The sequence below is a fragment of the Neopelma chrysocephalum genome, unplaced genomic scaffold (genome assembly GCF_003984885.1).
Source record: "Neopelma chrysocephalum unplaced genomic scaffold, ASM398488v2 Primary Assembly neopelma1_96584, whole genome shotgun sequence".
In the NCBI taxonomy this organism is placed as follows: domain Eukaryota; kingdom Metazoa; phylum Chordata; class Aves; order Passeriformes; family Pipridae; genus Neopelma; species Neopelma chrysocephalum.
In genome coordinates, this window is record NW_020925229.1 from 142,850 (window position 1) to 165,467 (window position 22,618).

Here is a 22,618-nt window from a genome sequence, read left to right on the forward strand (position 1 = left end):
AGAAAGGGGCCTGGGAGTTTGGATTGACAGGAAGCTGAACATGAGCCAGCAGTGTGCCCAGGTGGCCAAGAAGGCCAATGGCATCCTGGCCTGTATCAGGAACAGTGTGACCAGCAGGACCAGGGAGGTGATTCTTCCCCTGTACCCAGCACTGGTGAGGCCACACCTTGAGTGCTGTGTCCAGTTCTGGACCCCTCAGTTCAGGAAGGATATTGAGGTGCTGGAGCAGGTCCAGAGAAGAGCAACTAGGCTGGTGAAGGGATTCGAGCACAAGTCCTATGAGGAGAGGCTGAGGGAACTGGGGTTGTTTAGCCTGGAGAAGAGGAGGCTCAGGGGAGACCTCATCACTCTCTACAACTACCTGAAAGGAGGTTGTAGCCAGGTGGGTGTTGGTCTCTTCTCCCAGGCAAGTAGCAGCAGGACAAGAGGGCATGGTCTTAAGCTGTGCCAGGGGAGGTTTAGGTTGAATATTAGGAAAAAATTTTTTACGGAGAGAGTAATCAGCCATTGGAATGGGCTGCCCAGGGAGGTGGTGGATTCTCCGTCCCTGGAGGTTTTTAAGATGAGACTGGATGTGGCACTTAGTGCCATGGTCTGGTAACCATGGTGGTGTTGGATCAAGGGTTGGACTTGATGATCTCGGAGGTCTTTTCCAACCTGGTCGATTCTGTGGTTCTGTGATTCATTCACTCCTTCCCATTGGCAGTCAGGTGTTCAACCATATCCAGGAAAGCAGGGCTCCATCACACGTAATGGTTACTTGGGAAGACTAATGCCATAACTCCAAAATGTCTCTCCTTCATCCTTCTTTCTCCGCAGTTTTATTGCCAAGCACAACGTCATACCATATGGAATATCCCTTTGTTGGGGTCAGCCATCCCAGCTATTTCCCCTCCCAACTTCTTGCCCATCTCCAGCTTACTTGCTGGGGGTAGGGCAGAATGGGGAGAGAAAAAACAATGCTCAACACTGTGCAAACACTCTTCAGCCAAAACATGGGTATTGTTAACAACAGTGTTTTAGTCACAAATCTAAAACAGAACACCATACAGGCTCCTATGAAGAAACCAGCCAAAACCAGTACAAATCTCCATCCCTTTTTCCATACCATTTGCATCATATGCTTGGGTCCTACACTATCCAGTACATCCTCATTAACCACCACCCCTCCTTCCCATCCTTTAGTATACATACAGATATAATTCCCTTAGTCTTAGTCCCCCCCCCCCCCGCAAAGTGTCCATAAAATGTCCATTCAGTTCATTTGGGCTCCATCTGTTATGGTGGTCACTCAGAACAGGAGAGGTGGTGCGTTGTATGGAGTTATTTGGCACCAAAGGCAGCTCATATTGTGTCCCTGCTGCACTTGCACTGCTTTTTGCAAAGCTCATCCACCACTAGTTCGGGTGGTCCCTGTTATATTACTACTTCTAGCATACAAGTCAAATCATGGGTTACAACAGTTTAATCACATATCCATTAAAATCTCCACCCCTGGTCCTTTTGGACCAGGCTATAGAGTTTTACATTGCAATGAACTCCATGCCTTGCCCCTGCTCTAGCATGGATTCTCCAGGGCCTGCAGTCCCTTTGGAGGCATACCTGTTCTAGCATAGACTTATCCACAGACCAGCCACTTCAACTCCAGCTCATACTGGAGTTCCTCCATGTCCAGCACTCAACCGTGGAATGACTTCATTCAGGCCATGATAGTCCACTGTTAGTCTCTACCCTCCACCACACTTTTACAGGCCATATGGGTCTATTCAAGGGTGATTGAGTCTTGCTGATTACTCCTTGACTCTCCAGTTGATGAATCAGCTTATGAAGGGGAACCAGGGAGTCTTGGTTGGTGCAATACTGCCACTAGTTCAATATCATGGTAGCAATCTGCACCTGCTGCTCTTCAACACACATCAAACCCACAGCAGAAGGTCCTACAATTGGCTGGGCAAGGTAGACAGCTGTTTAATCTTCTTTGCATCCATGGTAGCTACACCAAGGCCCACCAGTACCCTTTCAGATCCTTGAAATATCCTCTCCTGAAACAGTCACAAGGATACATCGAGTCTCCAGGTCAGTCACAACAGGATACTTCTGTCACTTATTCCCTGTGAGGCTCACCTCAGCCTCAAACACAAATTGTTGGGATCCCCTTGACACTCTAGAAATCCAGATGGGTTCCATCCCCTTGGACCTTAATGGCATTAGGGTACATTGTGCACCCATGTCTACCAAAACCTTATACTCCTAATGGGTCTGATGTGCCAGGCCACTGTATCCACTCAGTCCAATAAAACCAGTTGACCCTTTCCTCTGCCTGACCCCTCTCTTCTTGGTTGGAGCATTCATTGTATTCATTACCCAACTCCTGCAATTGCAAACCATTAGTCCCTTCATTAGGATCAGAAGGAGGATCAACCCTTCTACTGTGTCTGGAGAATTGCTCAACAGCAACCAGAGCAGTAATCTTCTCTGGATGGAGCTTTTTTGGCTTCTGTTTTCCCTTGCAATTCACATATGTGGTCTATGTTTAAGGAAGGTGCAATGCTCCAGTTCCTCATGTCTTCCCCGTGGTTGCAGAGCTAGAACCACAGAGTGGCATATAGTGTGCACCCACAGTTCCCTTTCCCTTGAGCAGAGAAAGGCTGATTTCATACAGCGCTCTTGATAGTTGAGACACCAGACTGTAGGGGTAAGGAGAAAGGGATATTCTCTTCAAGTTGCTGGAACTGTTGGGACAGTTTCTCCATTGCCCTGTAGGGTCAGGGAGGAAGAGAGATTCTCTTAAGAGCACCAGAGCTGGCAGACCACTTTTTCCACAGTTGGTGTATCAATGTCTGTCCATTATCACCAGGGTGCTGGTGTACAACGTCAGTGCATTCCATATAAGCTTCCACCACATGGACCACAAATACAGGACTTCATCTGGATCTTTGGAGGCCTGGTTATTGTCCAGGTTGCTGTAGGTCACCACCACCACTAAATCCCTCAGACACTGAATACCTTCCTCAATCATGGTCCATTTGCCTCAGTAGTTTACAAGACTTTCCTTGAAGGAATACCTTGTCTTCACACTTGACAGGAGCCACTTCCAGAGGCTGTGGATCACTGCCCATCTTTCTGTCCCTTTGTTGATTCCATGGTGCCTTGCTTGGGATCCCAGCTGCTGGTCTTCTCTACCTTCTATAGTTCCTGACTGTTGGCCCCAATATCCCAGCATTGGAGCAACTAGGTGATAATTTGCTGATCTGGCTGGTGACCATAATCTTTCCACATATCTCTCAGTTCACGCAAGGATAGAAACCAGGAGATTTCTGACTCGTTTATGATTTCAGTCTCTTCCCTCTCCTGTTCTTGTGACTACTGTGCTACAGAACAGGCTACCTCTTCTGATTCTTCCTCCTGCTCTCCCCTCAGGAGGAGTTTCTTCCTCCCTTACTAAACAAGTGGACCTCTGCTTCCATTTGTTCTTCTTGACTATACGAACAACTGTTAAAGTTGAGGGTTGAGTCTCTGGCTTAGCTACAGTGTCTGTTTGTATGTCCTAAGATCCAGAGACCCTCCTGAGCCCTTCCAAGTGCTGAACAGAGGTTCAGTAGGGGTAGAGCAGGCCCCAGCACAGTGCTAGAAGTTGTCTCTCTGATATAGACAAGGCATCATTTCATCAAGTGTTCTGTCACTTCAATATCATTCCACACCTGTTCAGGTTTCAAGTCCCACACCATTGGCGGAGGGGAACACTCTAGGTACCTGCTCAAGTTCTCCTATACACCTTGCCACCCATGACCCATATGCCTCAGAGCACATCCCTGTGTGGCATTTCAAATGACTACCCTTTTGAAAAGCCATAATTATATTCATGACACACACCAATAGAAGCATTCTGGTTATGCAAGGATATCCCAGAAACCAAAGAGTCATTGTAACAAGGCAGAATACATCTACCACTGAGGAGAAGGTGGTGCCATTCTTCGTTTCCCCCACAAAATGGCTCTCAGAGAAGAGGACAAAGGTGTAATGATTAATTGCCTCAGAGTTGGTTCCCAGAGTACTGGGACAACAGCAATGCATGGCACAAACACCAGATCAGGCTCAAGGACAGTGCTTTTACCATAGCTCTCCCAGACATAAATACAACAAAGTGATAACACAGCAAACTTCAAAAGCTGACAGCAGCCATTAACAAGTACTTGAGTTTGAGGCAGAGCAAGAGATGGAGCATGTCATGGAGCAGACGATGTAACAAATAAACCAGTATCGAGAAAAACAAGTCAACATTGTGACCAGCAAGAGCAAGTAACAACTTGCCAAGCAATAACTAAACAGTTATAACAACTATAAATGTAGTCTAGCACACTCAGATCAAATCTGTTTTTATCTAGAACCTCTCAAGCCTCACATCAGGCTCCAGAAAGGATTGCCATGGGTTGACCCCACGCAGCAACTAAGCCCTCCCCTCCTCAAATTGCTTGTTCACTCCTCTTCAGCAGGACAGGGGAAAGAATCAGAAGGGCGAAAGCAAGAAAAACTCATAGGTCATCATAAAGACAGTTGAATAGGTGAAGCTGTGCACACAAGCAAAACAAAATAAGGAATGCATTCATGACTTCCCATCAGCAGGCAGATGTCCATACACTTCCAGGAAAGCAGGGCCTCATCATGCATAAAAGTTACTTGGGAAATATCCCTTTGGTGAGTTGGTGTTCAGCTGTCCTGCTTGCATGCCCTCCCTACTCACCTTTTTTTCAGAGGGGGAAGGAACAGCAGGCAGCAGCTGAGTGACAAAAAGGAGGACAAAAAAAAGGAAACCTCTACACTGTGCAAATACTGTTCAACAGTAGCCAAAATACCAGCATGTTGACAGCACTGTTTTAGTCACAAATCCAAAACACAGCACCATTCCAGCTACTATGAAGAAAAATAACTACAGCCCAGACAAAACCAGTACACAATGCAAAATTCAGAATTGTTTACATTAAAAGCTAATGATAAAAAACTGAAAGAAAACTATTAGCACTACACACTTTTTATTCATTGGTTTCAGTCTAAACAAGTTAACATTTTTAAAAAAAGAATAACCTGTGCATCAATAGATAGAAGTAATCAAGGCAGGGTGTCATTCTACTGCCACCCATTTGTATTTTTAATGTTGTTAATAATTCCATCTCTTTTTCAGAGTAGGAGGATTGGAAAGAATTGGTAACTAACTTAAATATATACAATTGTCTGCTAACTAGTACTGTCCTCTACCTCTTTGTGGAGACAATATATTGATATTTTATTTTTTCCCTTCTTTCCCTGACCCCTTGGAGTCTGTTTTGCCCATGACAGTAATCGGTGAAAGATCTCTCCCTGTCCTTATCTCAACCCATGAGCCTTTCGTTATGTTTTCTCTCCCCTGTGCAACTAAGGAAGGGGAATGATAGAGTGGCTTGGTGGGCACCTGACATCCAACTAAGGTCAACCCACCACATTTACAAGAAGCACAATTCATTCAAATGTTTTGGGTTTTTTCTCTGTACATATAACAGCCCTAAAGAATTTAGTCTTAATACTGATTAGTATAAGATAAACCAGTAAGAATACCATGTAAACCACAAACAGGAATTTTCAAGTACAAATTTGAACAGAAGAGTGCAAACTTACGGAGGCAGTATCTCTGCAGCCATGAATATTTTCTCCACCAATTCTGAAAGTATACTGAGTAGGTGTGCCAAATTAGTATTTACATCTTCATTTTTTTCTAACTTTGAAGGATTTAACTAAAACCAAAAGGGAAAAAAACTGAGTTTTGTCTCTTGAATAGAACTACATATATAATTTGATAATATTACACACTGGATACTATTTAAAAATAAATATTCTACTGTTGTACAAACCTCAGGCTTGTATGAACTTACAAATCTGTTTCAAGGGCTAGCCAGGAAACTAATGTGAAAAAGCAATATTTTTAAGTTCTAGTGCACAGTGCTTTTAACAGCACAGACATTTAACACTATCCATAAGTACCCATCTTGTTCTAACTATGTATATTTTCATCTTTTAAACAAGTATTCTGAGGACACAGCCCTCCCCTTTCCATATTTAAGTTCAAGTGAAACAGAAGTTAGGAGGGTTGTTTTAGAAATAAAGATAGGATCTAACACAAGCAGTTAATGTAAGGGAGTTTTAAAATGAAACTAAGTTCAGACATTGACTTCTAGTATATCTGGAGCTTAAAAAAAGTTATTTAAGGTAGGTCATTCAGTAACTGCTACAACAGAACCTACAACTGCTAAAGAATAAATACGTAATTTAAAGAAATTTGAGTTTAAAAACTTATTTAAGTGATGCTATGAACATTGTTTAAGCTAACATTTAAAAAAACCTCATAGTCAGTTTAGTTCCGGTATTGAAATTATTTCTGAAGGATTAATAAATGATTCTAAAGCAAACAACCAGTAGATCATCATTTCAACAAATCAAAATTTAAAAAAAACATAGTTCAAGTTATCACCTCACAGGACTGCTTGCTCTCCATTATCTTTAATATACTGTCTTTTAGTGCATGGTGAACAAAACGTGTTGCTGTAGCTTTCATATATTGCTCCATAAGTGTACTTGCTAAAGTGGTGGCACGAAACAAAGTAGTAGCTTCATCTGAAAAAAATAAAGTGTAAAGTTGGAAAAATGAGACAACAAAAAGCAGAGGAAAAAATAAGCTGTGTTCACAGTTTGAAATATGATGTAATTAAGGGAGGAGACAGAAATGAAGACATGGGAGCCCTTCTTCCCCAGAGTTTCAGTTAATGTTAGTGTAATTAGTACAGTACCTTCCATGTTTATTTCCCTGTCATTTAGTGTTCGTAACAGCAGTGACTCAAGCTTTTCATGAAGAAAAATCTTCAATAAAATGCCAGCCAACAGTGTTCTATCCTGTCCACAAACATGTGATAAGGCATAGACTACATGCATCTCTTTCTGGAGAATCAGCTGAAAGAAAACCGGAACAATGTTCAGAAACTTGTGCTAACATAACAGTCACTACAAATACTACTTAGCAATGTCTGTTAGCGTTATTGAAATCTCTAAAACAACAGAGGAAGTGAATTTTGACAGAAAAACTGAGGAAACAAATTTAATACCTCTTTAAACTCACTGTACTCTTCTTCCGGCATGATCTTCTCCATAGAATATCGTGCTCGAACACGCAAAGATCCTGGCTCAATACCCTTCAATGGTATATGGGAACTGAGTTGAAACCACTCATCCGTTGCATGTCCTTTCTGTAATCGGCTTAATTGGCAACGCATAAACACTTTAGGAAAAAAGCATTGTTAATTAGGTTATCTCCAGCAAAACAGTGCTTGTATTGAATAAAAAAAGGTTGTTTTCAGTACGTCACCTTGCTTCAGCAAAAGAATATTAATAAAAATTATCAAAATTTGTGCCATCAAAGATATGGAAAGATTATCTCTTAGATGGTTTAACAGACTCCTGAAAACTGAAGTTGACATATAAAGCATGCTGTAAATAATGTATACCCAGTTTTCTTTTTAACACCTAAATAGGGGAAAAGCCCCTCTGCTCCCCCAGCTACCTAGCACACCTAGGCAAAAATCTTTTGAAGCCTTGGGCTCATACTTCTATCAGGTCTGCTCTTGAACCACTTTGTTACTATTTTTAGTATTTATTCTTAGTTTTACTACATCTTTCCCAAATGTTGTCAGATGTATTTTTTTAACACTTTGAAACTCCCAAGTTTAAGGATGTAACATTTTATGCAAAACATATAAAAATGCCTTCCCAGACAGCTTACTGCTCAAATAATAACAAGTCAACCACATACAACAAAATCATTAATTCACTTTTTTTGGTGGTGTTGGTATCTTAAAATTACTAAGCAATGATCTGCACCAGCCTATTCAACCATAACTGAAAGTCTGGTCTGACAGTTGACCAGTAAGCTGCAGCAGTCAGGCCATTGACCATTTCAAAATTAGCACATGCCCTCCTGAAATGACTGTCTGGAACTTCCAAGTTTCCTCTTTTTCTGCAACTCTTGATGAAATCTACTTTTAATCAAGTCCCTCACATTTAAACAAAACAACTCCCAAAACCAAAAAACCCCCACCCCTCCAAAAAATCAAAACAATCAAAACCACCATCACATACTTGTTTTTCACTTTTCTACAAAGCCTATGAACAGTTCTAGCAGATTTTCCACTGCCCCAATTTAGCCATACATTGGGACATCACTTGCATAATCAGATAATAAAACAGAATGACATCACATTTCTAATATACATTTTGGAGTTGATGAATTGATAAGGTAACTCATTCAAGTCAGTCAAGTAGTGGATAAATCAATTCATCATCATCTGCTACTTATCACAAGCGTGGATTGGACTGTTTTTACACCAGATAATCAATTGACTTTCCCAAAATATTTCTTCTGAGCAAAGCTCTCATGTCCTCAACTGATCAATGTGCTTTCTTTTTGTTTTGCTTGTGCATATAAGACAGAAACAGTGAGATATAGGATTCAGAATAATATGATAATTTAATTTTTCCCATGGTTAATTAGTAGCACTTCCTAGCAAAAATATAAATACTATAATCTTATTTTGATCTTAAAAGATCGAAACAGAAACATCAATATATGGACTGCGGAATACTTGTTATCATAATTTATATTCAAAAACTTTAAAGGAATACTTTCTGCTACTTAGCAAGGTATATTGAACTATTAGGCTATGTTCAATAAGAGACTGCCATTAGTTGAGAATTTAAGGATGTTTACTCTTTGCAGTCTAGTACATTATGATAGAATAACAAATATACAGAAAAAACCAAAAAGTTTATCCCTTCTCTGCAAGCATAGTTAAAAACTATATACAACAACCTTGAACCAAGAATATTGTGTGATGAACATTAGCAAAAAAAAAGGTAAACCTGAGGTTTCTAAATGGTTTATTTGAAAATAAAGATAAGGGATTAATATTTAGTAACAAGTTTATATTTTGATGATTAATAATTATAATCTGGAAATCAAACTTTAAGTGGTTCAAACTTATGTTTTCTTCAGAATGGAAATGAACTTAAATTTACAATGAAGTCTTTGTTGAACCCAACCAGAACCAACCAACCAAAACCCCTAAAAACATTTACAATTACTGATTCAGAATAAAAGCTTATTTAAACGTTGACAAAGAAGAAATTAATCAATGATGGACATATTAAATCCTGGCTTTCCAACCCACTGCTCACTCACATTTTAGCACAATCCATTTACAAGGCAGTGAGGAGCTGTTAAGGACTGAAACCTCTTACACTTTGTTCTGCAAAGAGGGGGCTGCCAACATCTTATTTTTCGTACTTAGTGTTGGTAGACAGTATGTTGTTACTACCATTAACAAGTACCTGATAGACTCCATAGTTTCTCCCCCTTGTTCAAAGTCCACCCATGTTGATGCAAGAGTGCTTACATACAGTACTTAATATGTTTAGCACATATTGCCTGAAGAATATGGGACAAAAGGAACCAAGTATATAACCTGCCATAGTAGGCTTATTTCCCACTGTCACAGAAGTGATATACGTGTGTCACAGTGACGTTTTTTTGTCCTTCAGCTGCATATTCTCAAATAACTTCAATACCAAGCTGTGGCACTACTGCAATTACAAACTATCTGAAAGAGACAAAGGCAAAGCACACTTGCAGCCCAGAAAGTCAATTGTATCCTAGGCTCCATCAAAAATAGCATGGTCAGCAGGTCGAGAGAGGTGATTCTCCCCCTGTACTCTGCTCTCATGAGACTCCACACAGAGTACTGTGTTCAGCTCTGGGGCCCCAAGCATAAAAAGGACATGGACCCGCTCGAGCAGGTCCTGAGGAGGCCACAAAGATGATCGGGGGCTGGAGCAGCTTCCCTATGAGGAAAGGCTGAGAGTTGGGATTGCTTAACCTAGAGAAGAGAAGGCTCTGGGAAGACCTTATAGCAGCCTTCCAGTACTTAAAGGGGGCCTACAGGAATAATGAAGAAAGACTCTTTATCAGGAAGTGTAGAAATAGGACAAGGGGTAATGGCTTTAAACTGAGAATAGATTTAGATTGGATATTAGGAAGAAATTTTTAATTGTGAGGGTGGTGAGGCACTGGAACAGGTTGCCCAGAGAACTTGTGGATGCCCTAACCCTGGAAGTGTTCAAGTCCAGGTTGGATGGAGCTCTGAGAAACTTGGTCTAGTGAAAGCTGGTTGTCATGGGTTAAAAAGAGGTTTTCCCTGGAGTTGGAAAGTGGATAACTCCAGGGGGTGGTGTTCTTGGTGTTGACCCAATCAGCGCCCCTGCAAAATTAAACATATCACAACAGGATGGAAAAGAAGAGGGATGACATAGTTGGAAGAGAGGTAGCCATGTTTTGAGACCACGAGGAGAGAGGGGCCAGGGAACCCCGCTGGGGGCCAAGGCCCCCCAGCCCCCGGCTGGGGCTGCAGAAACTCGGAACAGTGTTAAACTGGGTCGAGTACTGTGGCCAAGAGCTGGGGGAAGTTTCTTCGCTGTGAGTGGACAGCCAGAGACACTGAAATGGCAGCGGAGCAGCACTGAACAGAGAGCTGTGGCTGAAAGCCAAGAAGATAAGAGGGAAGCAGCAAAGATGGCATGGAGCCAAGCTGAGAGACACAGAGCTGTCTGACAGAGAGAGACAGAGAACCAAGCTCAGTAAAGACTGTTTGGGGTGAGACTTGGCTTTACTTCCCCAAACCCTTTGAGACCCCTTTTGGAAGGAGGTGGTGGACTTCCACTTGGAGGGAGTCCTGAAATGCAGAGAGGACCTGGAGCTGGACCAGGATGGCCAGAAGGAACGCAGGGGAAAGTGGCCTCCCTTTCCCCCCCCATCCTTTGCCGTGCTGGCAGTTTGAGACGGAGCAAAGGAGCTCTGGTAGGACGCTTGGGGCAAAAACTGAACTGAAAGCCCTAAATGTTCTGATGCAGGAGAAACTTGAATCCCCTGAGGAAGGGACTTTCATGAAATGCCTTGCACTTCTTGATATGACCATGGTGAAGCAAGCTTGTCCCTGCTTTTGCAGCCCATGGGAGAGAGACCTTCAGCTGGAGCCGAAGGGCTGAGGGGTGAGAGGAAACCCCTGCATTGTAATGAAGAGAGAGAGAGATTTTCCAGCTACAATGGAGTGAACCTGCTGCTTGGAAAAGATTGCGCTGCCCTGAAAGTGAATGTCTTCTTTTCTTTCTGAACTTTTATTTGGAGGGAAAGGAGGGATTTGATCTGTATATATATATATTGTTTTACCATAGGAGAGATAGTTAGAATTGTTGTATATAATGTATTATAGTATTTATTGTGTAGTAATAAATTGTAATATAATTCCCTTCCCCCATACTGAGTTGTGTTATGTCTGAAAACCCTCTCACACTGAAACAAATTGTGGGAGGGGGGCTTGGAAATTGGATTTCTGGAGGTCTCAAACCGTGACACTGTCCCCACCTATGGCAGGGGGGTTGGAACTAGATGACCTTTAAGGTCCCTTCCAACCCAAGCCATCCTACAATTCTATGACATAACCAGGACAGCTGACACAAACTGACCAAAGGGATATCCCATAACACATGGTGTTGTGCTCAGCAATACTAAGAATACTAAGGTAAGAAAAAGGAGGAGGTTGGCATTCATTATTAAGGCATTTGTCTTCCAAAGCAACTACTATGCATACTGAAGCCCTACTTCCCAGGAAGTGGCTGGACATTGCTTGCTGATGGGAAGTAGAGAATAAATCTTCTTTTCCTTTGCTTCTGCATGCAGCCTTTGCTTTTCTTTGTTAAACTGCCTTTATCTTGACCCATGAGTTTTTCATCTTATTTTCTCCCCCTGTCCCATTGAGGAGGGGGAGTGAGAGAGCCGCTTGGTGGACACCTGGCAGCCAGTCAAGGTCAACTCACCACAAATACTGAAAAAATATAACCCTCACATTACTCCTACTTCAGAGCAATCCACATTTAATAACTGTGGCTACAAAGGAGAAATGTTCAGAGCTAACCAACCCGTTTTCTCGCTTTTGGAGGTTTAGGCAACATAGCACACAGGCAAGTTGGATAAGGTCTCCTTTAGCTCAGTTTTTCTCCTCATATACTTCAAATATTTAATAGGGATGGGGATGTAGGCAGAGATGTTTGTTAATTCAAGTTGATATGGTCTATTCCTTATCCCAAAATGAAAGGACTTTTAGGTTATGTTCTAAGAGTCTACCTAACCATGATCAAGAAACATTGCCAATCCTCTTGACCTAGATAAGAAAGGGATCTACAACCTTCCACCAGTTGGATACAACTACAAGTAGCACAGTCTCCTTAATCTGCACAGAGAGAAGGAAACTACAAAAACTCTTTAAAAGAAGTTACCGAAGTATTCCATTAATGAATTATCCTTTGAAAGGGTTTTGTACTAACCAAAGTTTTGGCCCAAATAAAGAATTTTCTAGCTCAAATGCATAGAACCATGCAATAACACTGCAATTAGAAAGTCCTTCTCTCTGTCAAATGAAACACATCTTTTTTTCCTTCTGCTATGCAGAAAATTTTCTAGCTTGAGGAAAGGGCAACAGTTTTGAAATCGAATTAGGTTTGGCAAGAGCATTCAGTCTTTGAAGTAATTCTTCTACTTTGGTCAAAATTTCCTTACAAATCTCTTCTCTGAGAGGAAAAAAAGAGAAAGAAATTGACACTGAGACAAACAACAGGCCAGTAACAAAATACATGCAAACCAAAACCAACAGCAATAGATTATAAATACTGTGCTAGGCTTTGGGACAGGTCTGAACACAAAAGTACTTGGAACAACTCTTGCGTGAGAGGGTGTCTGCTCTGCAGGCAACAGAGGAGGCAAAGGGATGAAGTTACAAGACAGTTGTGGTGGGAAAGAAAATATCTTGAAAGCCAAAAAACCACATTGTGTGGCTCAGAATTAAAGTGTGGGGTTTTGGGGGAGGGTTTGTTTTGGTGAGCTGGGTTTTTTTTTTTGGAAGGGGGTTGTTCTTTTTTGAAAGCTGATAAGTCTTACCATCTTGCTAGCAGTTTTCTGGAATAGAAAAATAGAAACAAAACAGCTAAAGAAGCTGTGTACATAGCAGGAGGAAAGTAAATTCCTGGGAACACAGATAAGATAGAATAAGGGGAAGAACAGGATGTTACAAGGACTGAGGCAAATTTTGTTCTACAGACTGTCAAGTTGGAATTTTTTTATTTATTTTCAAGTGAGGAAAGTACTACTGTTCTTCCCTCTTTCTCACTGGAAGCAACAAAAAGGACAAAAGTAATTCCACACAGTTGGGTTTAAAGCAAAATAAAGAAATTAACTTAATGAAATATAACATTTTATGAAGGAGATTAATTCTCACAGCTGCTCTTTATTTTTTTTTTTCTAAACATGGTCACAGTATAACACAATAGGTATACTGGAATACAGCTAGAAAAGCCATCATATACATAGGATTGGATTACTGTGCATTTTACTACTAAAAGACATGCAGGTTCTTATTGTAAAAACATTAATGTAGAGTCAGTAATAGACATCTAAAACATACCAATACAGTTGTGTGACAGTCACAGAATATACTTAATTCTCTTGTGACAATGTTTGACAAGAGCAATGAAAACTGTATCCATTGTTGCAATATATATGCTTCTTTCACATAAAAATACTTACATATATCTGGATCTTTACTTTTCTTTGTTTTGTTACTAAGACTTATCTCAAATCTATTAATATCAGATGAAAGATCACTGGGGGAAAAGACAAAAAGCCTCAATTAATACTATACTTGACCAATACTTAAATTTATTCTAAAGTTATTTCAATCCTGAGTTCTCATGACCAGCCAAAGACAATCATATTAACAAAGATACTTAGATGCATACATAAAATTCTATCCATGCATTTGTGGCTCCTATATAACCATGCATACAGTATTTTTAAAAAGCATATACAAAGCAGTACAGTGCAAAGAATCTTAAATGCAATGCAACTTTCAAGTGAAATTCACTAATTCAATAAGAGTAAGACTTACTCAAAGACAAATTCTTCTGACCATACAGGGTTCTGTCCTTCCCTGATATGTGTTTTTGCTACCTGGACACTGTTCAGGTAGATGTTACAATACGGATTAGTAAAATGTTTTACTGGGAGCGTATGAGCTTCTTCTACATGCAAAATAAGACTGCTGACCTAAAGAAAATACACAAAATTTATTTATTTATTTAAGAAAGAATGGAATTCTCCCCCTGTGAAGGCTTAATGTTAAGGTATAAATATTAAATACAAAATATAATTTCCTAATAGAAAAAGCAGGGAACAGGAAAAATGAAACAAGATTTTAAGAGGCACCAGGGACAAATTAAGAGCAACAACTTGAAAATAAACCTCCAGCATCATAGTTTTAACTTATTTTTTACTTTCAAAACCATCACTTTAATATTTGCAAGTACTAACTTTTCTATGCATAGAAAATTCTACTGAAGCCAAAGACTTGTATCTTATGTAAGAACCATGGACAAATCCAAACACAATGCTGTATTTTGTGCTTTCCTAACAGATTAGGCTCAATTGGAATCAGCAGTGTGCCCTGGAAGCCAAGAGGGCAAACCACATCCTGGGGCGTGTCAAACAAAGCATAACCAACTGGTTAAAAGAGACAATTATCACTCTGTATTTAGCATTGAGGTGGCCTCACCTTGAGTATTGTGTGCAGTTCTGGGCCCCACAATTTAAGAGGGATGTAAAGGTCCTTGAATGTGCCCAGATGAGGGCAACAAAGCTGGTGAAAGGGCTGGAATGAATGTCCTGTGAGGAGTGGCTGAGGACTCAATTTGTCTAGTTTGGAGGGAAGGAGGCTGAGGAGCAACCTCATTGCTCTCTACAGCTTCCAGAGGAGGGAAAGTGGAAAAGGAAATGCTGATCTCTTCCCCCAGGTATCCAGTGACAGGACATGTGGGAATGGTTCAAAGTTGTGCCAGGGCAGGTTCAGACTTGACATTAGGAAACATTTCTTTACTGAGAGGGTGGTCCAACACTGGGAACAGGTTTTTCCTAGAGAGGCGGTCAATGTCCCAAACCTGTCAGTGTTCAAGGGGCATTTGGATGATGCCCTTAATACTATGCTTTAACTTTTGGTCAGCCCTGAATTGATCAGGGTGTTGGACTAGGTGATCATTTTAGGTCACTTTCAACTAAAATATTCTATTCTATTCTAAACAACAGTAGATTGCATAAACCTCCCTAGTTTAACGCACTAGACTGTTTTCTCCCTGTTATAAGGAAGATATTAGTCTGTACCATAGATTCTCAAAATAAGAGCACTTGGAAACTAAATTTCCAAAAAACTGAGAAGTGAACATTCTGAACTCATTTACATTAAATACATTTTAGTCTACTATTTCACAAACTTCTGATATCTATTGATATCAACTGAAGTAAATTTAGTCAAATACAGGAAATATCATACTTGATCAAGTCAAATTTCATTTAAATACAAATATTCAGTAACAGAAATTTCAAAGGACAGTTCGAGAAACCCTGAAACTAACATAACTTCTGTAAGACAGTCATGGAAGTATGATTTTTGATGTTTATACACTTCATCTACCTTGATCATTCATGCTTTTTATACTTTTCACCTCTCTAAATAGTCCAATACTTCCCACACTTATTTTCTTGGAAATTATTTTACTCATTCCAGTCTATAATGAAAATAATTTTCTCAAATTCTTTATACATTTAATATAAGATGATCAAAACTAACTGTATCCTAAATGAGAATACCATAAATATTAAGTAGTATCTATCTTCTATACTATTCCTTCATCCACCCTAATATTTGCTTTGTGTTTGAAAGTACAGAATTATTTCAGATGATCACTCTGTAGGTGCTTCACTTTTTTGGCTCCCAATTTCTTCTGCCAGTTCATATATCAATTGACCTAATTTAGTTTAGTTCTTCAGAAGTATTCAATCACCTTTAATGTTGACCACAGAATAATTCTGCATTTCCTAAAAAAAAAAATAATAAAACGTATTCCTTTTCCTATAGACTGGTAAAACAGCTACTTCCGACATTTATAGCATTCAAAGATACCAGGGATTCTGGATTCCTGTTTTTCTTCAATCATCACTTACATAGTCATTTATGAATATCTGTCCTTTACCTCTGAAAGAAATTCTGGCCACAACAGTACTCTCAAGAAACCAAAAGAAATTACGCCATAATCACAGTTCAGCATGTATTTGTCACTGAAAAATGAATAATATTAGTTATATTATTTTGGTTACATGTGATGTAAGTCTGTCAAATCTGCTGAATTGTAAGAGTTAAGACAATACATATGCTGAATTGTTGACACTTTTACTCAAATGTGATCAGAAATTAATACCTAGCAAAGCATCTGCCAATTGCCTAAAAACCATTTTGTTTTTTGTGTATATAGATATTATAATAGAGTGGAAGTCATTACAGTTGCTTTAACAAAGGTACTGCATAACTCCAAGAAAAAGAAAGTACATGCAGGACTTACTATTGTTGAACAGAAAGTTCTGAGATATATCATCATCATTTTGCAAAAAGGAGGCAACCTCTCCCCCTCTTCCCCTCACCCCCCCCATATCTATATAGCTTCACCTGGCGTAGGCGTTTATTTGACATCCCTGGACTGTTTTTTCTTAAACTGCAAAACATCTGCAGAGCCTTCATCCAGTCCTAAGAGATAAAGGCACAGATTCAGTTTAGTAGCAGTAGCAGTAGAACTGACATATCAAAAAGTATCTGAAGTTGTTTCTTAAGCTTCAAAAGAACCAACTTATATGCAACTCGAAGTATGAAAATTTGAGTAGTAAAGCAAAATTCATATAGTTCTCAGTAAAGCTAAATAGACATTTGCAAATCTGAAAGTTTCTCTTTTAGAAATATCAAGCATTACTAATGGATATACAATGTGACCTTTATCAATTTTCCAGATTAGTCATAAATAAAAAACGGTATATAAAATGAAGCAAGACTTGGATGCTTCTGAGAAAATAGACAAGTCAAACTTTACTGATCATTCTCTCCTCTATTTTTATATGCAGTTGTATTTACTCCATATGCTTCAAACAAAAAACAAAGCAGCATTAACAGAAAAACACTGAAAAGTATAACCTTCACCCTCATTATCTCTCCTCACAAATACATAAAGCAGAGTAGATACTTGGGAAGGTGGAAGATATGTTATAGCCACATTTCTCATGTTTTCACATCCCACCTCCTCAAATTTTGTAAGTTCTCATGAAGCACAAAATTTAGGCTTTGACTAACGTTCATAAAGATGTAGCTCAAAGATCTGCTACCTAGTGTCAAAGTACAATTTAATTTTTAAAATACAGGTACATTCTATATTGCAGATATTCTCAGGTAAACCACTTTGGGAGTAAAGTTTAAGCTTTCAATACCTTCCACAAAAGGAGGAACTGTCAACTATGCATCAAATTTTTATTAGCTTGCTTTCTTATTCAAATAAGAAAAAGCAAATAAAGAACCATAGAACTTACTAAACACTCTAAATTAATCTAAATATTTCCTAGATACAGTCATCTTTATTTCCCCTCCTAACAGGAAAACCTATCCCCTTAAACCTCCAAGTTTACAGCAGCAAGTATGAACAATGCACCATAGTACGCACAATGACACTAGCATATGAGGCTAACACTCTATATTACATTCACTTAATGGTTTGTACAAACCTCAGATAACATGCAATCCATTGGAGAGCTGCTTTGATATTTACCACATTATATGAAAACCATCAAATTTTCCTTAGTATGCCAACAAAACTATTCTTCTGTGAAATGTTACAGACAGCTGTAACTTCTGAGAACAGAAGCATCAGTAAAACATCTGACTTACTGAACCAGAATCATTTTATAAAAGAAATCCCAGTATTCTGTATAAATGCAGTGAACATCTTAAGTGTTTAGCAAATCTTAATCAAAAGCAGATTAAACCAAATGTTCAGAAAACAGGACAGGATATTCTGCCTGTCCTGACAGGATATTCTGCCTACTTCACATTCTTAAATAGAATCAAATGCATTCTTAAATAAAATCAAATGCATAGCTTAACTTCTGACACAAAATGCCTATTTCAGAGCTCTGGAATACCAAAACAACTTCATGAATAAGAACATAGTCACATCTTCCATATGCTCTCCTATTGGTGAGTGACTTGTAGAGAATTAAACTCCATTCCTACATTTCTTAATCAGTAAACATTAACTGCTAGAGAGCTAATAACTGATACCAATGTAAAACACAAAACCCCCTTATTTTTTGTGCAAGATCAGAGCCTAAGATCCTAAAGAATTACTGAGTTATGGACAAGAAAATGGCTCGACAGATTTTGATTGGTGGACATACCTGCATTAGCACTTTTGTTCTTATCAGGAATGTGCTCTTGAAGCAAAACTCCCACTTACCATGCTCTGGTTCATTACTTGGAAGACTGCTGGAGAGCAAACAAGTTTTTTTTGCATTGAACTACTCCAAAATATATTCTCCAGAAATATCTAATGGAAACCAATGGAAGTCCAGTCCATAGGACCAGACTAGAACTTCTCCAAAGTAGAATCACTAATGCATAGGTAATGTAGGTGCTGGATTATCAGCACTAACTGTATCCCTTACAGATCTGCTACTTTTGCGTGGTAATATATGCTAATGTAGACATAGCCACCATCTGTTGTACATTTGCTTTCTATTAGAGAAGGATAGTATCATTAAACAGTACAAAACAAAAAATTGCTTTTAAAATTATATTTACCAACAAAAGCTCTCACCTGTATTTGTTCTGGAGTTTCTCCTGCAAAGTAAAAGATGTAATGCTCTTCACTGAAGTGCTGAACTACTATCTGAAAACAGTTTGGCCTTAAAAACAAACAAAACAAAAATGTTGGGAAAAAAAAAACAAGAAAAGTCTCTACATGCTTCAAAAGTGCATTTTGGTTGGAATGAATTATGTAATTTCAAGAAAACTGCACTGCAGTTCACGTAGCTTGCTTCAGAATATTTAAGAAACTTGGAACAGTTTGTATTGAATATGCATGTACCCTGACTTACAGTTGAGGCAAAATGCACCTGATAACATTAACAAGTCTTTTATGAGGACTATTCACCACAAACATTTTGAATGATGCACAGGTTCAGCATTAGATCCAAACCACTTAATCATGCATAATGTATTTACTGTTTTAGGAGTTCAGGAAACTATATTAACATAAGGAATTCTTTATCTGAATGTATTCCACAGCTCTCACGACCAATAAAACATATAGTGGATCATGATCGAATACACGTCATATAAACTTTTAAAGCTTTAAATGTGATTATAACATCTTTGCCATTTTATGTATCTACACTCATTTGTCAAGAAACATCAAAAATATTTCGTACTGTTACATTACAAGCTGCACACTACAAGTGCACACTTGATTCACAGTCTTCCACACATTACCTTCAAGGGAATTTGGCTCTCCCAAACACAGAGTTACATGAAGGATCTTGCTTCACTTGCAAACGATATTTCGGTCTTCCCCCCATCCATTGATTAAGTAATTACTGGCATGGCATTTTGTGGCCATGCCCACAGGAGGATTGAGGAGGGGATCAAGAAGTAGCTGGGTCAGGGGCTACTCAAATTATTTTCAAAGACATGCAAAGCTACAGCCCTCACTGTACTTCTGAGAAAAGGGGAAAAATATTTTAAGTAGGTGGTAAAAACTACAAGAGGAATTTTGTCTCAACTACAGTTCTTCATCAACAGCTTTCCCAAGCAGGTGCAATCATGCATCTCCTTCTACCCACACTTTCAGTGTTACTTATTATCTGAATACATTTTAACCCATGGTAAAGTGTTTCTTAAAAGCTGCTCAACAGTCACCATTAACCAAAACATTCCTTGTTTACAGTCTCCACCAAAGCTTCATGCATAATTGCGAACTTTCATGAGGAACATTTCCGTATTTTTTTTAAATGGTACTCTCATATCTATGGCTCCTCATTGCAATAGTTGCGCAGATTTTTCAAAACGATTGAGAAATGTATAAAAATCAGATGGTACAAGAACACCAGATCTTTGCAGCTTAAGAAATGCCACTAATTTTAAACATTTATCTTTGTATTATCTCTGTGAAAAGACTTAAAGTTGATTAAATACTTTTAATAAATATTAAGATGCATGGAATAACCAGAGCTTCTGTTTAATGTGTTTTTCTATCTGTTATGAAAAAATAACATTTGCAGGAGTAAATGCATCTTTTTCTTCTGTATCCCACAGGACTGCACATTTTTTTGTAATTAACAATGAAAAAAAAGTGTGATCTCATCTTAGTTACCAATGATATCAGGAAGTGGTTTGATTCTCAACGTCTTTGTCAATAATCCCATCACTTGCAGTTGACATATTTAGTACAGTAAGTGAAATTGAGAAAATGCTCTCTTGCAAAAATAATTTTTAAAATGTTTGCTTATATGAACTAACTTTCTGCTCTAACGTTGGTCTAATCTGATTCTTATTGATTCTGAAACAGAAAAGCACTGATATGTTATCTAAATAATTTAGCTTTCTAATACCTATCAACAAAAGAATGCAGATCTTTTGGAACTGACAAAATTCTTGATCTTATCAATTCTTGGTTCAATAGGATTAAAACACTCAATACAGTTGCTTTGCAATCTTTTTAATGTCTATAATACATGTGGAACAATTAATACACAATATTGAAAAATGACAGTGCAAAATACCAAATTATTATCACATCATATTACATGAGAAAATCTTCAGACTAAGTTCTAAAATTTCTTACTAGAAGCTGTTTATGAACAGCTACTAGCAATCAAGTTACCATGGCTTAAGTTACCATTAATCAGTTAAATTTGTCTACATATGCTCTTGCAATCTACATCAACTATGGAATAAAATGCAATATGAAACAAGAGTCACAATACTTGCATTTCACAATCAGCAAGAGCTAAAAAAACCCCAAAACAACCTAAAAACCCCCACACATGGCTCAGGCGTCAAAAAGCAAGTTTATTGTGCCAGGTCAACTTGCTCATTAGTGACATATTGTTTGTATCTTGTATATGCCTCAAACTAGTAGTTACTGTCCTGCTGCATGTACAAGAATTAAAAAGTCAGTGCCCTACCTGCCAAATAAACTGTCATGTACTCCGTAGACCGAACACACACTAAGGTCTATTAATCCTTTAGGTTTTGTGGCTCGTTTTTCACTTTCAAAATAAATAAGCTGGGCATCATTTCCCTCCAATATAAAGTACAAGTTTTTCCATCTCTTTCCTTTACCTGTAAGGAAAGCAAGTAAGAAGTTACAATATTGTTTTAAAGAAAATGCATATTTTGTAAATGAAGAAAAAAGAGGGCAGTAAGGTGTTTGTCAAAATGCAAACAGAAGAACAATGCACAGTTAATCATGCTTAAGCAATATCAGCATACATACTCAATTTTTTTTCAGCATGTAGCTAAAACTACACCCTCTTCACAGATTTAAGTACAATTTTAGATAGTTCACTAAACATTTTCATTAATCTCAACAGGATTAAACAAGTGCATATGAGCTCCGTCCATATCAGTGAGAAGACTACATCTATACAGTTTGCAAATAATGTGCAATGCTGTAAGTGATCCAATTTATTATGGTTATTTTAATTAAGAAACAGATTTCTCTTGACATGAGAAAATTATTCCTAAACTCTTACCAACTTATCAGCATAACAAATTGCATCTCAATATCTTAAATCAAAATGACTAAAAACCAGAAATGGGAATACAATATATGCAAAGTTGGATCAGAACCATGCCCTAAATACATATATATAAAAAAAATTTGACCAGTTTCACATTTTAGAAAAAAAAAAAACTTTAAAAAAATGTTAATAACTGGAGATTTATATGACAAAGTTTGTTGGAAGACACGTTAGATGTACCAGTAAAATGTGGATTTAGCCACTGACTAAATCAAAAATACATCACTTGCTGTTTAATGTCCACTGAATACAACTGATAAAGAACTTTCTGCAACTAATTCATATATAAACCACAGTACATTTTGGAAAAACATTCAGCCTTAATTTTCAACTTGATCTTCATAGATCTACCACAGCCCTTCATAAACAAGCACTAGTACTCACTGTTTTGGAAAAGTAACTTTAAAATCCATTTATTATACTCAACTAGATGGAAGAGTGATTTTATTAAATTTGTGTTCTGTATGCAGGTATGTGCATCTCTCCACATCTACTCAGTACTCTTGCTTGCACATTTAAACTATCTCATTATCCTTTTTAGGTAAAGATTTTCACTTCAAGTTCATTCTCAGCTGACTCCTCACCCTACCACAACTTCTCTCAGAATTAGCACTCTCAAGAGATGCTTTTCTTGCTTTATTCAGAGGATCTAGTTTTTATTTCCTTTCAATGCATCTTTAAATTTGGCTATATTTAAATGCTTACCTTTTTCTCACTTTTGCTTACTGTCCAGATAGCTATCTGGTACTTATTGTTTTAGCTACTGTCTTTGTC

General features: G+C 38.4%; 1 protein-coding gene across 2 annotated transcripts in view; it reads right to left on the reverse strand.

Annotated features, from left to right (window-relative positions):
* The window catches only part of LOC113981485 (ras GTPase-activating protein 1-like), a 118,566-nt gene that overhangs the window by 26,339 nt on the left and 69,609 nt on the right, over positions 1–22,618 (reverse strand). For both annotated transcript variants that reach the window (XM_027708893.1, XM_027708892.1), the window contains 9 exons: positions 21,227–21,383; positions 18,859–18,946; positions 16,671–16,748; positions 14,067–14,224; positions 13,706–13,782; positions 7,128–7,300; positions 6,816–6,975; positions 6,500–6,642; positions 5,650–5,765 (listed from right to left, as the gene is read on the reverse strand). In XM_027708893.1, the coding sequence (XP_027564694.1) occupies positions 5,650–5,765; positions 6,500–6,642; positions 6,816–6,975; positions 7,128–7,300; positions 13,706–13,782; positions 14,067–14,224; positions 16,671–16,748; positions 18,859–18,946; positions 21,227–21,383 (1,150 nt within the window). The remainder of the gene's footprint in view (positions 1–5,649; positions 5,766–6,499; positions 6,643–6,815; positions 6,976–7,127; positions 7,301–13,705; positions 13,783–14,066; positions 14,225–16,670; positions 16,749–18,858; positions 18,947–21,226; positions 21,384–22,618) is intronic.